Source organism: Halichoeres trimaculatus, unplaced genomic scaffold (assembly GCF_033239565.1).
Source record: "Halichoeres trimaculatus isolate MK-OKI-2021-1 unplaced genomic scaffold, fHalTri1.1 fHalTri1_scaffold_20, whole genome shotgun sequence".
Taxonomy (NCBI): Eukaryota; Metazoa; Chordata; class Actinopteri; order Labriformes; family Labridae; genus Halichoeres; species Halichoeres trimaculatus.
The window spans coordinates 6,437,165-6,453,710 of NW_027437198.1; the positions used below are offsets into that span (position 1 = coordinate 6,437,165).

At 39.4% G+C, this 16,546-nt stretch overlaps 1 protein-coding gene across 1 annotated transcript; it reads left to right on the forward strand.

The window, feature by feature from the left end:
• Positions 1-4,731: 4,731 nt before the first annotated feature.
• On the forward strand, positions 4,732-16,143 carry sdr42e2 (short chain dehydrogenase/reductase family 42E, member 2). The gene is made up of 11 exons (XM_074697195.1): positions 4,732-5,169; positions 5,845-5,940; positions 7,428-7,485; positions 7,997-8,115; positions 8,328-8,403; positions 11,103-11,185; positions 13,013-13,150; positions 13,242-13,307; positions 13,792-13,855; positions 13,952-14,025; positions 15,895-16,143. The coding sequence occupies exons 1-11, from the start codon at positions 4,732-4,734 to the stop codon at positions 16,141-16,143; spliced, it is 1,461 nt and encodes a 486-aa protein (XP_074553296.1).
• The last annotated feature ends 403 nt before the right edge of the window (positions 16,144-16,546 follow it).

Consider the following 16,546-nt stretch of genomic DNA (forward strand, 5'->3'; position numbering starts at 1 on the left):
AATGTCTGAGTTTTCAGTGTTGAAACTGATGATTTCTGAGTTGATTTTTCTTTTTTTACTGTTTCAGTAAGCACAGCTTAAAATCATTAGTTTCTGTGACAGAAATGTTGTAACCGTGAGTGAGGAGGGGACGCAGTCGATATGAGACTCTGCTGTACTTCTTGACATGCAGCAGTGGCACAGGTTGTCTGTGCTCCACATGACACGGACTGTTTGTTTGTGCGCCTCAGCATGGACCTGCTGTCTGTGCCCCTTGTGGCACTGATCAGCTTTCTATACTCTACATAGTGTGGACTGAATGTGTCGAAAATAAATAAAAATATATGTATTTTACACTTAATTACATATTAGCCTAAATGGCATGAAAGTCCAGTCAAAAAAATCACTTATAGATATATTGACCATTTGTCACGCTGCAAAAGTCTCCGTGCCATGGAGCACAGACTGCCAGTCAGTGCCGTAGGGCTCAGACAACCTGTGCCCCCTGAGGAACAATGTTTCAATGTACAGCAGGGTCTCATATCTACTGCCTTCCCTCCTCACTCACGGTTACTAAAGTTATGAAATTAGAGCCAATTTTTTTGTGACTGCATTTGTAATCATGAGTGAGGAGGGAGCGCTGTTGATATGAGATCCAGCTGTACTTTAAAATGTTTTTAATTTAGTTGTTCAAATCTGCTTCAATTTTTTAATTAATACATTTTCTTAATTCATAAGGCAAATTTATTGATATCACATCTTTCAGTTTTGAGTAAGGTCAACTTATTATGTTTTACAGTGATATGCAACATTTTTAAAACATTACTTAATATTTTAATTTGTTACAAATGAGCACCAGGTTTATTTGATTAAAGACATTCAGGATGATTTTCCATAATAATCGTAACTGCTTAAGATGTTGAGTTAAATTAACTTATTACAAGCATTTCTTAATTAAACTAGACTTATCTGGGTTTACAGTGTACAAGCTTCATGCAGTTCATTCATGCTGTTACCTCAAGGCCCTGCTCTTCTTCATGTCTTTCTCTGTGTTTAAAAGTTTGTTGCAGACGCTCATGTGGGTCCCCAGAGGAGGTGAGGTGGTGGCAGTTGGTCGTTCATTAATTGGTCCTGCTAATGAGGTGTAATTAAAGATGACTTAAGCCTGACACTGGCTAGCTTTGTCTTTCTGGGTTTGGTTGGAGCTGCTGCGTGGAGACAGAAACTGAGAGGGCTACTCCACCTTTATTAGTCATACGCAGCAGCTCGCCTGCTCTTTTTAAGACACCTTAGAGGGATTAAGTTTATGCCTTCCTCTCCCTCAGCATTCAGAACGTAGCCCTCGGAGAGTGTGAGCCATTACTGGCGTACGCAAATCTCCCAGATCAGAAATTCAAGTTTTTTATGCACAAGCTAATATCTTTGGTCCATGACCATGATGTCTGCTGCTGATGTGGAGCCTCCTGAATCTGCTAATGGCCTCTGCAGCTGAGTGGAGGGAGTGTTGGGTCTTTAGGTCTTTAAATCTGACTGTTTTTAGGTGAAATCGACCAGAACTTTAACCACCACAGACTGAGCACCTCATTTAACCTCAAAACACTTAGTTAAAGGTTTAGAAAGGAAATCACTTTTAAGCGTACATAATGTCCTTCCCAGATTGAGCACAGAGGAGGCCACAGGGCTGATAAATAAAACTCAGCCTCTGAGCGATGTAACTGATATATTTCATTTGGATTATGATAACAGGTAGAGAGCAGCGGCGGTGGCAGCAGTAGTAGTCACTTCCTGAGGACAGTGTTTTTGGAGAGGACAGAAATAGAAGCTTCATGTTTTATTAAGCACACAGCAGACAGACTGCCAAACCCGAGCTGACAGTTAAGTGCACCACACGTAATTAAGGAGGAGAAAAAAAGTCTCTAACAGCTGCCAAATGACTGAAACCCTCTGGTATTGAATGCAATTTGTAGATTGACTGCAGGAAAGTGGATTGAAGAGCAGATAAAAGAAGAGATTTTGACTTCACGTCTGTTCTGTAAACAAACCTGGGTGATCAGAAAACTTTGTGATAAAACAAAATGAAAACAAAATTGTGTGCACAGGGGGTGATGAATATGTCACACAAGATACAAAAATGCACGTTTAAATCAGGGTTGTTATGATTAAAAAAATCTATTTTGGAGGGCCTAAAGGAGCTGTGAGGACTTGAAAAAGTCTCGATATATGCCTGATCATAATCCACAATTTGAAATGAGATTATTAGCGGATCAAGCAGGACCAAACTGATTTATGGCATATCAAAGTCTCTATAACAACACCATGCTGGCTGATGAAGTTTTGTAGTGAGAAGAGATATCTGTGTTTTTTCCTGCTGAAAACAATTTCTGTGATTAATTTTGTAGTGATGGTGGACACTGGAGCCTAACTGTCAGACAGAAAAAGGACAGAAGAGCAGAAGCAAGATAAACAGGAGAGAGATAGAGCACAAGCTAAAGGCTAACACAGGAGCTAAACTGTTAGTGGTAATGTTCATTCCAGCCCACAGTCAGCAGTTATTCTGCAGTGGTCTGTTCAAACTTAAGAATCTATCAATAAAATAAAGAGTGAGATTACGTTACCTCTGTCTCAGAACACTAGGCTGCCAGTTGCGTTACGTATAGATGGCTACTAAACTATATTTCAACAACAGCGCTATGTAACTGATAAATACCTTACCTCGTTGGGTTTTATCTGGTAAAAAGTTGTCTTGAACAAAAAAAAGCTGTTTCAAAAACAAGATCTGATCTCCATTCATTTCCAAAATGAACACACGTCTTGAAGAGTCAAGTCTTCACGACAGTGTGTGTGAGACTCTGGGTCAATCCAATGCAAACAGATCCTCCCCACAGTCTCTTTATATGGCTCTAACAAGATATGTCAGATGAATTAATCAAAAATAAGAGAATTGGCTGTAGAAACAGAAAAAAAAAAACTTTAAATGTGTCTGCATCAAAGTACATGTTAATGTGGAAAATTGAGGACTGTGGCTTTTTATGAAGACAGCCTCTAGTGGTAAGTGAAGGAACTGCAGTTGTTTACAGGTATTTTCTGTGACTGTTGCTGGAAAATATTAAAAATTTCTATTCCCTCATCTGGAAAAAGAAAGAGTATTTTCAATATCTCAACTTCTGTTAGCACATAGCTACAGGCAGACATGATAGGATGTGACAAATTTATTATTATAGTGATGCTTATTATAGTGATGCTTCCACTTGACAGCATTGAAACCTTTTATTGATGATGTCCATGTTTAAAATTTTATACTGTTGTTTTTATATTTATATATTGTTTATTTATATTTATATAGTGTATTATTTAGGTTATGTGGGCTTATACAGGGACCCTAGAAACTGATTTCGTTCCACCTCATGTTTTTACATGTGTGAAATGACAATAAAGCTCCTTGAATCCTTGAACCCTTGAATGCTGTGTAACATGGGTAAAAATAATGGCTCACATTCAGACCTAAATAAATTTAATGTCTAATCAATTACCTTTTTCTCCGGTGCTGAGGGTTTAGAATGGACGCTGTGACAGCCTCAGGGAAAGGTCGCTGACGCTCCTGGAAACGTGATCCTTTCGTGTTGCGCCCTGCTCCTGCACATTACGGTAGCAGGGCGCACAGGTAAAGATGCAGGTGACTGACAGGTAAGAGACGTGAGAAGCAGAGGGGAAAGTTAACACTGGATTATTTCGAGAGCCGGCCAGCGAGCACACGGTACGGTATGGATGAGAGGAGTCAGAGGGAATATTAGCTGATAAGGTGAGTTCATTTTATTTTGGGAAAAAGAGAAAAGCTGGAAATGGCGCAGTGATGATATTTTTCCAAAATATTCAGACACACTCAGTGCTAAATAGCCTACTATTAGCTCATTTGTATAAAAACACGAATAAGTCTTCTTTAACTCGATGTACTTTTATTTTATTTTATTTAAACTTCTGACTGATGACAACATGTGAAACTTAGTTTGCGTGCAGGGGAATGTCAGACTTTAGATAAGTCATGCTAACATGAAACAGCAAAATTTCCTCTACTCAGACATACGCCTTAATTTACTCTTTAAAACACCCGTAATTACATTTTTAATATCTAATATAGAGCTTTATGTTTATATGCAAATTACGTTCTTGACCACTAGGTGGTTTTTCCTGGAGGCTAACAATAGCAACCTTTATTTATGGGGCAAGTGAGTTTGTTACAAGTTTGAACAACCACGCGTGTCCAGAGTCTTTACACTTCTAGAAAAAAAAAGAAGCTATAAATTATATCTGATGTTGAATTAATTTTCAAATAAATCAATGGGTCAAAATAACCTAAAACAATGTGTTTCTTATTGTAATTTAAAAAAAATCATACTTTAAAAGCACCAACTATTTCAGGTTTGTCTTGGTTGGATGTGCATGAAAGTGTTACAGCAAAGATATGACAGCAGTTTAGTACCATATACATTCAAAATGTAAACATATATACACAACACACTGTAGGACTGTTTTATGTTTGTATCCAGACGGTTAATTTGTGATTTGAGACCAGTTAGCTAGGTCTTAATGCAGCATTTGATCAGAATGCTTGTTAAAGTTTTGAGCTGGTGAAGCTTGCACTGAGAAAATGTGAATGCACTGACATTGTTTGAGTAGATGACAGGCTAATACAGGCTATACAGTAAAACATCAAAAGTCAAATCCTAACTGTTAACTTTTCCCAGCAGCACCTTGATGGAGCTGTGCGGCCCCAACATGAGTGACGGTGGAGGCTCTCTGTGCCAGGTGAAGCAGCTCCCCTGCCACGCTGCCCCCCTCTGTCGCCTGCAGGCCGGAGGCCACCACAAACACAACTCTCCCCACCTCACCCAGCAGCCCTGGGTCAACCACCCAGCCCCAGCTATCGCCTCCAGCCCCCCCATGGCAGTCCGTCACAGGGTGAACGGCGCCATGGCGTCCAGCTGCAGCAGCTCAGAGTGTGCGGCCTCCAGACTGGGAGAGGAGGCCGCTTTGGCTCGGGGCAGCTCAGCAGGGAAGGTGGTGGTGACGGGAGGAGGGGGGTACTTTGGTTTCAGGCTGGGGAGGGAACTGGCTGGTCAGGGGATGACAGTGATCCTTCTGGACATGAGGAAGCCCCCCTGTGAGGTCCCTGATGGAGCCATCTTCTTCCAGGTATGGAAGAGGAGACATAGACGTGTTTAAACTTCTTCACTGAAACCTTTAAAAAAAAAGCTCCCAGCTTTAACATGAAAAGCTTAATAGAGCAATAATTAACATTCTACACATTAATACTGCATCACTGCTTTGGAAGATCACAGCATGATGAGGCTTCTGCAGACACATCACCTGGTTTAGATGCTAAATATTAACGCTACAGGAGTGTCAGACTCCTATCTTTGATTTTCTGTTGTCACTTACATTAAACACACAGTCTGAGTTCTTCTGCTGCTGCACACAGACTTGACAAAAGATGCCAGTCTGTGAATGTTTCTGTCAGTGTCACTGTGTCTCTCCTGTTAGTCTCTGCTGGCTGGAAACAGACACAGGTGAGTGATCCCCGTCTGCTGACTGGGTCACAGAGGGTGGAGACATGATTCAGGTTTCACCTGCAGGCCTCGTGGCACACTTACCTTAATTATAAGTGTTTTTTAATGAGATCATTTCTGACTAGCTCTGCAACTCAACATGTCAAATACAGAATACTGAAATTAGGCATGAAAAGACTGCATGTGTAGAAAGATAAATAATGACTTAAGTTTTCTGTTGTCTCTTATTGAATGAATGAGATTTCAGATAAGATTCCTTTAGTTAGCATGGCTGAAATGGTTTCACTCTGTTTTCTGACAGAGCGACATCCGGGACTACCTGTCCCTCCATAAAGTGTGTGAAGGTGTTGACTGTATATTTCATACAGCATCATATGGCATGTCTGGACCAGAACAGGTGAGACATCTATATTATTTATCTCATTTTACTGATATTTCTATGTTCTATTGTTTATGCTGACTCATGGAGAAATTACTTAATTTGTTGTTGGGGAAGTTTCAGACTGAAACTGAGCTCTGGGACTTTCAGGACTGAACCATGATTGAGGCTGCAGCCTTAAGAAGCAATTCAGGGAACTTAAAGTTCCACATCCGTTAAAAAATGTGTCCTCAAAAGATTGCAGTTGTCCTTTTTTCATGGTTGTTGTCCTTTTAGAGAAAAGAACAGTAGTTGAGGGACACTGGTCCTGATTTGATCCTAGGCCACCCTTTCCCAGGATTAAGGGCTCTGTACAGTGGCCATAAAAACAGCTTCAAGATAGAAAAAAAGACACAAAAGGAAAATTTAAAATTCTAAGTGATCTTGAAAAAGTCTCCCTTCTAGATATCTTCCTGATCAGAATCCACACTTAAAAATGAGATTATCAGCACCAACGTAGGATATTCCTAAATGCTACTTCTTAGCTTCTCAATGGAGTCGAGCAGGACCAGATTGATTTTCTGCACATCTAGGTCTCTATGACATCACCATGCCAGCTGACAAAGTTTAGTAGGCAGAATAGATAAAACACGGAGATCTGTGTTTTTTTCTGCTGAAAATGATTTCTGGGATTAATTTTGTAGTGATGGTGGATACAGAGCCTAACTGTACGACAGTAAAAGGAAGAAACTTTAGAGTCAATCAATAAAATGAAGAGTGAGGTTACCGTTAGCTAGGGGCACTGCCAGGGATTTTGGGCCCCATGAGAGGGAATGTTGCTGGGCCCCTGTATAATTTTATTAGCCCCCCCTTTTCGGCACCCATGATGTTTGCTTTGCTTGGTCAATTACTGGCAGGACATAACCAGGATTCATTAAGATTACACATCACTAGGCATTCTTTAGTGCAGTGTCTCCAAAACTTTTTTTCAGGTGACCCACTTTTTTGGGGAAACACTCTGAAAATACTTGCATTTTTACCATACGGGTTAGCCTGCTTGCTTTTTAGAATTGTATCCCAGTCATGTGATATTCAGGACAAGATATTAAGATGCAATGTTAATCCAGAATAAAGGTAACAGCATTAGACCATGCCTCTTTTTCAAAGTGACGTCACAGCTGTAACAAGCTGTAACAGCCCTGTTTCTGCAGCTGGTGCCTGTCCCAGATCCAGCAGTGACTTTGGACTTTCAAACTCAAAGAGGTTTTGAATGTTCTGTTGATAAATACCTTAGGTTGTCACCTTGTATCTGGTAGAAAGATGTCCCGACCCAGTCGCCATTCATTTCCAAAACAAACACGTCTTCTTAAGAGTCAACTCTTCACAACAGTGTGTGTGAGACTCCAGGCCAAAAGGTGGCGCTCCGATCCAATTAAAACAGATCCTCCTCACAGCAACTTTAAGTAAGGAAGGTTGTAATTAAGGTGTAATACATTTTTCATTTTTCCTCCCTTTCTGTCTTCTAGCTGAAGAAAGACCAGGTGGAGTCAGTCAACGTTGGAGGAACAAATAATGTCATAAATGGTAAGGTATATGTCACACTCAACCATAAGCACATTCAAGTCGTAACAAAATCAAAATTTGATTCTTTAAACAATGCTCTGAACATACTTTTTTTTTTTTTTTAAATGTCCCTGATTCTTCTAAAAAAAATTTTTTTCAATCATTCTCAGATTTATAAATAATAATAATAATGTTAGTACTTGTAAAATGTTTTACCCTTTGGTAAAATTAATCTATAGTTTTATTCTTCTGACTTCATGGAACACTTTACAACTTAAAAATGCTAATGAAAACGATTGTTAGCGTCACATTATGGCAGGCAATTAGTAAAAATTGAAAATGATTAAAAAAATGCTGTCCACACTCTTACTGGCATTCACTTAAATGTAATTAAGAGCTTCACAAAATGAATGTGAAGCAACATCATTTTTTCAAAACAGAAAGTTATGTTTTATCTATTGACCTACAGAAATACTTAAGTGATGTTTTCATGCTGGCAGAGATAACTCCTGTGTGATCCTTTCTGTGTCAGTGTGTAAAGAGAGGAACATCCCCAAACTGGTCTACACCAGCACCATCAACGTGGTGTTTGCTGGGAAACCAATCGATGAGGGCGATGAGGCCTCGGTGCCGTACGTTCCCCCTGATGCAGTGAGTAAAAAGTTTGGACATGCCTGTTTTAAACCTAGAGTAACAGACTGATGTGCTATAGATAAGTATTCCACTAAGAAAGTCATCCATCCATTGCTGATGAGGTATAAGAGCCCAGGAAAAGCAAAAAGAAAAGTAATCATTTTACACATTTGGACATTTTCGATCCTGCAGAAAGTTATAAAACACCTCCTTGCGCCTTTGTGTTGCAGCACATTGATCATTACTCCAGAACTAAATCGATTGCAGAGCAGATGGTCCTCTCTGCCAACGGCTGCATCCTGAAAGGTGAGAAACAGACGGGAAACAGACTTTCACACATGCACTCTGGACATCTTCCTGATTGGTTTAGGAAATTTTGGACCTAGCATCTATTGGATGTGTTGTCACAAATCCATTTACTTTGGTTTTACCTAGATAACTCTAGAGCTGTTGTAGCTGTAAAGGTAGGGCTGAAACCCAAATATAAGTGATGCAGGTTTGAATACAGGGTCATCACAGCAAGCAGAAGCTGGGGTTACTTTCACTGAGTGGCAGCGTTGGCTTGAATACTGTCTAAACTTAAAAATAATATCCAAAAACAGGGAAGAGCTGTTGTAGGATTGATTGAACAAACAGGTTTGATAGAAGTTGGAGCCATATTTTGACAGGCTGACGAAAGACAGAGAAGAGAAATTGATGGATTGCTGCAGTTTATTGAAACAATCCAGGAAACAAAAGCTGGATTTGTGGTTCCCCTTTTGTGCCATTTAACAATAATTAATGCTGTATTTTGGGGTAACATCATACCTGAAATAATGAAAGCTCTAAATTTTAGCATTTTTCTTTCAGTTATATTTGTCACAAATGAAACGTTTTTGTCTTCATTTGTGCGATTATGAACCTTGTGCTGGAAATGATTTGTAAACTCACTTAAACTGAGGCTAACCCAGTTTCCTAAATAAGGGGGAACTCCAGCACAAAGTAGTTGTTGCTGTGTTGTATAAAGTATTTAATATTAACGATATAACAATTTATATTTGATATTTATATATATATTCACTTGGGTCAATACACTGTGTCGGGTGGCCAACCAGTCAGAGACCAAGTGCCACAAAACTTACTGTGGTACTACAAAGAGCCACATTACACACAAGGTTTAACAAACACACTTTATCTCACACATGAGCGAATGACAAAAAATGAAAATCAATACATTTCCAGTTTTTAAAGCAAGACTTGTTGTGTTTGTAAATGTCTTAAAATTTGTACTTTGAGCCGTGTCAAAGACAAATTACTGTTGTACTTTAGAATGGACAAAGTTCTATCTATCTATCTATCTATCTATCTATCTATCTATCTATCTATCTATCTATCTATCTATCTATCTATCTATCTATCTTTCAAGATAGCTATGAGATCTAAGTGATTGAGAGAAGAGAAACTGAAACTTAAGCACTAGTCTCTTGACCAAAGTATTTATCAATACTAATCCCAACATTAACATATATATGTGTATATATATATATATGTGTATATATATATATATATATATATATATATATATATATATATATATATATATATATATATATATATATATATATGTGTGTATATATATATATATATATATATATATATATATATATATATATATATATATATATATATATATATATATATATATATATATCAGCGCCAATGTTGGTTATTCCTTAATGCTACCTCTTAGCTTCCAGATCAAGTCGAGCAGGACCAGATTGATTTACTGCACGTCTAAGCTCAATGACAACACCACACCGACAGACAAAGTTTACTAGTCAGAATAGATAAAACACAGATATCTGTTTTTCTCTGCTGAAAATGATTTCTGTGATTATATATATATATATATATATATATATATATATATATACATATATATATATATGTGTGTGTGTGTGTGTGTGTGTGTGTGTGTGTGTGAGGTTTGTTTTGCCAGGGGACGTTAACACATACCTTGTATCAAGAGGAAATAAACAAATAAACACATACATGTCTTTTATGAGAGAGTGATGGTGGAGGAATGAGTCGCCTTGATAGTTGAAGCTTACACCTTAATGCAGGTGCTTTAAGGTCACTCATCATTGAGACGCACCTTAAACACAGAAATAAAGAAGACACACGCACACCGGCACGCACGCACACACACAGGCATGACAGCACAAGGACATAGGAGGTTTTACTGCAGAGTTTTTGATCCTTTACTCAAACAGGTGCAGAGCCTCTCCACGCCTGGCTCTGTGTAACCGTACTCCCTCCATCAGCAGCCGTCTACTTATACATTCATTAAGCTTCGGGCTGGGATCTGTATCATTATATACTGCAGGCTAAAGTTCAGGCGTCTGTTGCTCAAGGATGGAGATCACATTTTAAAGACATTAAAACACCTATGCAGTACATAAACAGAGGGACTGTTTGCAGTTATCATTTATGAGGTGCTTGAACTCTCTTATTTTATGACATGCCTGATGTCAAACCAGTGCTACCTGTTCTGACATAGTCACAGCACAGAAATAAGAGATTTCTACATTAAACTTCAAAGACATTTGAATATAAGATCAAAGCAGCTGTGTCTTCTGGTCATTTTGGTGAAAAATATGAGTTTGTCTTTAACTTTTACTTGGTATGCATCCAAGAAGCATTCCTTCACCAGAGCAGCTCAGTGACAAAGTATGAGAAACATGTAAAATACATGAAACAGTGCATTAAAAGAAAGAGAGAGCAAATCACAGAGTAAAGATTGACTCTGGTATAAAAGCCATCACTGAAAGTTTGACAGACCTCAGACTCCAAACTTCCTCTGTTTGTAACAAAAACTGATTTAAATTGAGAAAACGGGAACCAAACAAGTCACTCCTGAGTTTCTCGCAGTTGGTTTGATGTTTTGTTCTGGTTACACCTGAAGAGTGAGATCACGTATGAAAGCAAAACGTGTTCATGCTCAGTTAAAATGTAATTTTGTGAAGGTGGAGGTCTACTTCGAACATGTGTCCTTCGGCCATGTGGGATCTACGGACCAGGGGAGAGGAGACACCTTCATCGAGTCATGGTGAGGGATCAACACACACAAATACATTCACAAACAAACACATTCACAAACACATAAAGATGTAAGGATGGAGAGAGTGAGAGCTGTATGTTACGGATCGATGTCCTTTGTGTTGGCACTGGAAAAAGAAAAGTATACATCTTACTGCGTCTTAAGCGTCGAACGTGTATCCGCCTGCCGAGTTTACATTATTGATAAAGCTCTCCAGAGATCCAGTTTCAGGCACCTGCTCACCCAGTCTGCCCTTTATAGGCCACAGTACAGGCTGGTGACATGCTGCATGTGGTTTGATAGGTTCTGGGTTCACTGTCGGCCAAGTTTCCATCATGTAAGATGTAGACCTCTTGACCTAAATCTTATCTTGTTTGTCCTGAAGTTTGGTTTTATCAAAGAGAATAAATTAGGTAGCATGAAAGAGGTTACAACCCATGGGGGGCTCTTTGAATATGGTGTATTCTACAAGCTTCCCATGTATCCATTACAGAAATATTTACCCAAGAGAGTCTGGCTATAGCCCCACCTCTCAAGCCCCTGGCCTAATTTTAAAATAAAATTGGTGTCCTCTTCTGATAGATCATTTCTGTTATAAATATTTGTTGGTCTGATGCTTCTGTCCTGAGTAGCTGCAGTATATTTGAAAATAAAATTGGAAAGTCACTTCTAGTACAGTGGGGAAAATAAGTATTGAACATCTCAACTTTTTTCTCATCACATTTATTTCCAAAGCTGCAATTTAAAGAAAATTTCTACCAGACATTGGTATTAACTCAAATAATCCACACATGAAAAGAAATCATGACATTCAAGTCCATAAATAATAATTATGTGGAATCAAGTGCGATAACACAGGAAAAAAATTATTGAACACACCATGGAAAGGCTGTATGCTTTGGCAAGGAAATGCACCACACCACCTGAAATCTGTCAGTAATTATTACTTGAACTTCCAATTAGTGCAAACCAACATCAGCTGGGCTAGAGCAAATTGATGGTCCTATAAAAAAGGTTGTTTTGTCACCAAGCAGTTAAATACGACACACCCCATGATGGGTAAAGGCAAAGAGCTCTCTGAAGACATTCACAACCTGATTGTTGCTCAGCATCAGAATGGAACTGGTTACAGACTTATATCAAAGCACCTGAATATTCCAGTCAGCACCGTTGGGGCCATTATTCACACGTGGAAGAAGCACCACCTTACCTTCAACAGGCCACGCACAGGAGCTCCTTGCAAGATTTCTGACCAGGGAGTCAGAGAGATAGTCAAAAGAGTACTCAACGAGCCAAGGACCACCCTGAAGTGCTCCAAAAAGACTTGGAGGCAGCAGGTACAATTGTTACAGAGAAAACAATAGACAATGCACTCTACCGCCATGGCCTCTATGGACGCTCAGCCCGCAAGACTCCATTCCTCAAGAAAAGGCATGTTGAAGCTGGTTTAAAGTTTGCTAAACAGCATCTTGACAAGCCTGCAGAATACTGTTGTCTTGTCAGATGAGACCAAAATTGAACTTTTCGGCTGTCATACTACTAGAAATACTAGAAATTTTGTTTGAATTGTTGCTTTGGAAATAAATGTGATGGGAAAAAAGTTGACACGTTCAATACTTATTTTCCCCACTGTATATTGTTTTGTTTTTTTACTCTTTTACAGGGTAGTCACCTACTGTTTTCTCTTTTTGTAATGAAAGAATGTTTCTATATCTGGTCCAAACTTAATAAACTAAGACATTTTGGGGGCTAAAGGCAGAGATTGAGGTCTGCAGGACTGCCCCTACCTCCTATTTCCTATCTCTACTTCTTGTCTCTCATTCCGTCATTGCTCAGGTAAATGTGGAGCGACGGTTGTTCACCTTCAGGTTTGGCGACCCCCATGCCAGGATGAACTGGGTACACGTAGACAACCTGGTGAAGGCCCACACGCTGGCGGCTGAGGCGCTCACACCAAAACGGAGCTGTGTCGCTGTGAGTCCAAACAACCAACATGGGAAAAGTGTGACATCCGAGTTTCTGTCTGCACTTTTATTTTGACATGTTGCTTTGTTTTGTTTTGCAGAGTGGACAGACCTACTTCATCAATGACGGAGTCTCAGTCAATCTTTTTGAGTGGTTGACACCATTGGTGAGTTTTATGAAGAGATGTTTTTTCTGACTAAAAAAGCTTGATACATATTATTCCTCTGTGACCGAAGGGTGGCATTGCTGCTGTTGATTGTATAATATATGGGCCTAGTCTCCGTGACATCACCTATCTGTTTCTGATACGGAGTTCTGAAGCCATTCGTCAGTGGATGGCCATACGAAAATGCCTAACTCAACATAGCTTTGTTAAAGTTCGGATGAGGTAAAGAGATAGGTCTTTAGCCTCTATGCCTACCTGTAAGGCAAGTCACCGATGCCCTTATATGGGCAAAACTCTGAAGTTTAATAACTTTCAGAGTGAATTATGAAAATATCAACTCCCACAAAGTGAGAGCCAATGGAGAAATGAGCTGTTTATACCCATGCTGTTTTTTGAACCAAGGTGTATTTTCATTATATTCTAGTTTTTGCCTTATACATGTTGGTAAAAAACTTAAATCTCTTTGTTGCTGTTGTCTTTGCAGTTTGAAAAGTTGGGCTACAGCAGACCGTCGATAAACCTGCCTGTGTCTCTTGTCTATTCAACAGGTATTTTATCTCTTTATCTTAAAAATGTAAACACCTGTGAGATTTCTCTTGGATTTTATTTGTTTGCTTTACTCATGTCCTTTCCTCTATGTTCAGCTATCCTAGTGGAATACTTGCATATATTTCTGAGACCTGTCCTTGAAGTGCCTCTTCTCTTCACCAGAAGCGAGGTAATTATATCCACACTAAATTAAACAATACATGAAATAAATCTTAAAAACCAAGCTTGGCTGCTCATTGGTATGTTCTTTATTCACTCTTTAAATGTCTGTGGCACTGTAGCTGTTCGACCTGACTGAGCTAAGAGTGGGATGCATTATAGATTACGTGTCTACAGTGGGGAGCTGTGTGTGAATGTATGCACACACGTGTACCACCCTAATTGAAAGTATGTGCCTTGTGTGTTTGAGATAAGTGACCTGCTCTCGGATGAGCAGATTCTTGTTTAAGTCTCGACACTGACGACAGACTTCATTATGTCAGGTATTTTCCTATCCACTCCCCTCCTCCTCCCTCTCCTAATCTTATCCTTTATCCATTAATCATGGGGAATGAAAGTAAAACTTGACAAATTTAAGAGATGAAAGCTAATTTCAAAGTCAGAAGAAGCATTTTTTTGAGATGTCCGAACACTTTGTGACAATAGAAGGAGCCTGATGTTTCCGTTTGAGGGCAGTTGGTTGTAATCCTGCCCAGGGAGGCCTTCTTTATCATGCATCTTAAGGAGCCTCCGTCATGGCCGGTAAGATCCTCATGAATGTGTGATGAGGCAGAAACCAAAGCTGAGCCCGTGGGCCTGCACCTGCAGCTCACTCTGTCAGACAGCTGCTGCTCGGGGATCGATGAATGCCCCGTGAATAAAACATAAACGGCTGTGGGTCAGAACAGGAAGTTCAAGATGAGGTTTGCAGGAAGTGACCTCAGGAAAGTGACCGTTACCATGGTGAGAGTGGTCAGGAGACATGCTTGGGTTCAAATGAGCTCAGGCACGCTCAGGTCAAACGGTGGCGTGATGCAATAGAGTATGTGGGTATGTTCCTGAAATTTGACTCTGGTTTCAATTTTTCTTTTTTAATATTTGCTGGTTGGAAATATTTCATGCGTGTTTAGTATTTTTATTTTTCAACCTTAGCCACCAAGCTCAACTGTTCATGGATGACACTCAGTTAAGTAGGAAATCTTGCATACCCTAAAGTCATCAATGCACTAAACGTGTTTAACTGTAATTGAAAATAGTCATAAAAAAGAACTTGGACTGTTGTTTACATGTTTTCGTCTCATTCAGCTGCTGCAGAGGTCACTCTGTCAAGCAAATAGATCAGATTAACCCCAATTTGGCAAACTTGGTTTTACATTCTGATAGCAAGTGACTGATGGATGCCTCTGGTTACTGCATCTTCTTACCGCCTGAGTATAAGGTGTCCGCCTGCAGAGTACAAACAGGGACAGGAGAGGGAGGAGAAACATTCTTTCAAAGTTTCCCGACATTTTAATTTTCCCACGTGCGTCATGCAATCTTTTCTTATGATGTCAAATTGCTTCAGTCAGCACACGCCTCATACAGAACATGTTCAGAGCCCTCAGTGTGACTCATGACAAATCATTGTTCCTGTTTACCTTCATTGTTAAGAGGCCTAGAAACCACAAACTATTCACTCCTGCTTATCCTGTCTGACCCGATGTTGATCCTGATCCAATACCTTGTTATGATGGCTCTGTCTTTACGGCCTTTGGTATGCACTCACTGGAGAAAAATCACTGCGACAACCCAGGTGGACTGAAGATAAAGATGATAGGGGTCTATAGTGTATGTGACATGTTTCCTGTTAACAGGTGTGGTCTTAGCAAACAGACATCTGCAGTTACGGGCCAAGAAATGCTAAAAGAGACAAAAACAAATTGACACAGATCTGTGGTCACAATACGATAAAATTTCATGTAATATATGAAATAATTATTATGAGCAGGAATAGCTTTGCATCATATTGAGTGATCAGTCTAAATATCCATCAATAAAAATTCTCTTACTTCCATTACAGGTCAGGAACATAGCAGTGAGTCACACCTTCAAGATCAACAAGGCCCGTCGAGAGCTGGGTTACTCTCCAAAGTCCTACGACCTAGCTGACTCAGTGGAGCAATATCTGATGTCCAGACAGCCCAGCACCAGTTCACCTCCTCTCAAATCCTCCTGGATCTCCCAGCTGCCCCGGCACCTGGTCCTGCTGCTGCTGCTGGTTTTCAGTCTGGTTTTACTGGTGCTATCCTGTGTACTCAGTCAGGACTGAACAGTGAAAATCCATGACTACATGGACAACAAATATAGTTGACTAGTTTTTTTGTCTTTTAGATGTATCAAATTATACATATGCACATATAAAGTGTGTCAGAAAATGTCATTCTTGTGCTTCTCTGATATGTCTTTTAACTCTTTGATGTTGGAAAGTGTGTGTATCTGATTTCAATATTATAGAACTACCAAGCTGCTGAAAAGTATTAATTTATAGTTATCTGAATGTTTTGGAACTATATCACAGTTTGACCGTGATTGCATTAAAGGAATAATACCAAAATGTTTCTATTTTAAACAAACATTTTGATTGAGTGCATGTTAAGACTGCTTCCAGATTTAACTGGTTCGCTCACATTTAGAGTTTAGTCTGTATTTAACAAGTTATTTTGTACAATTTT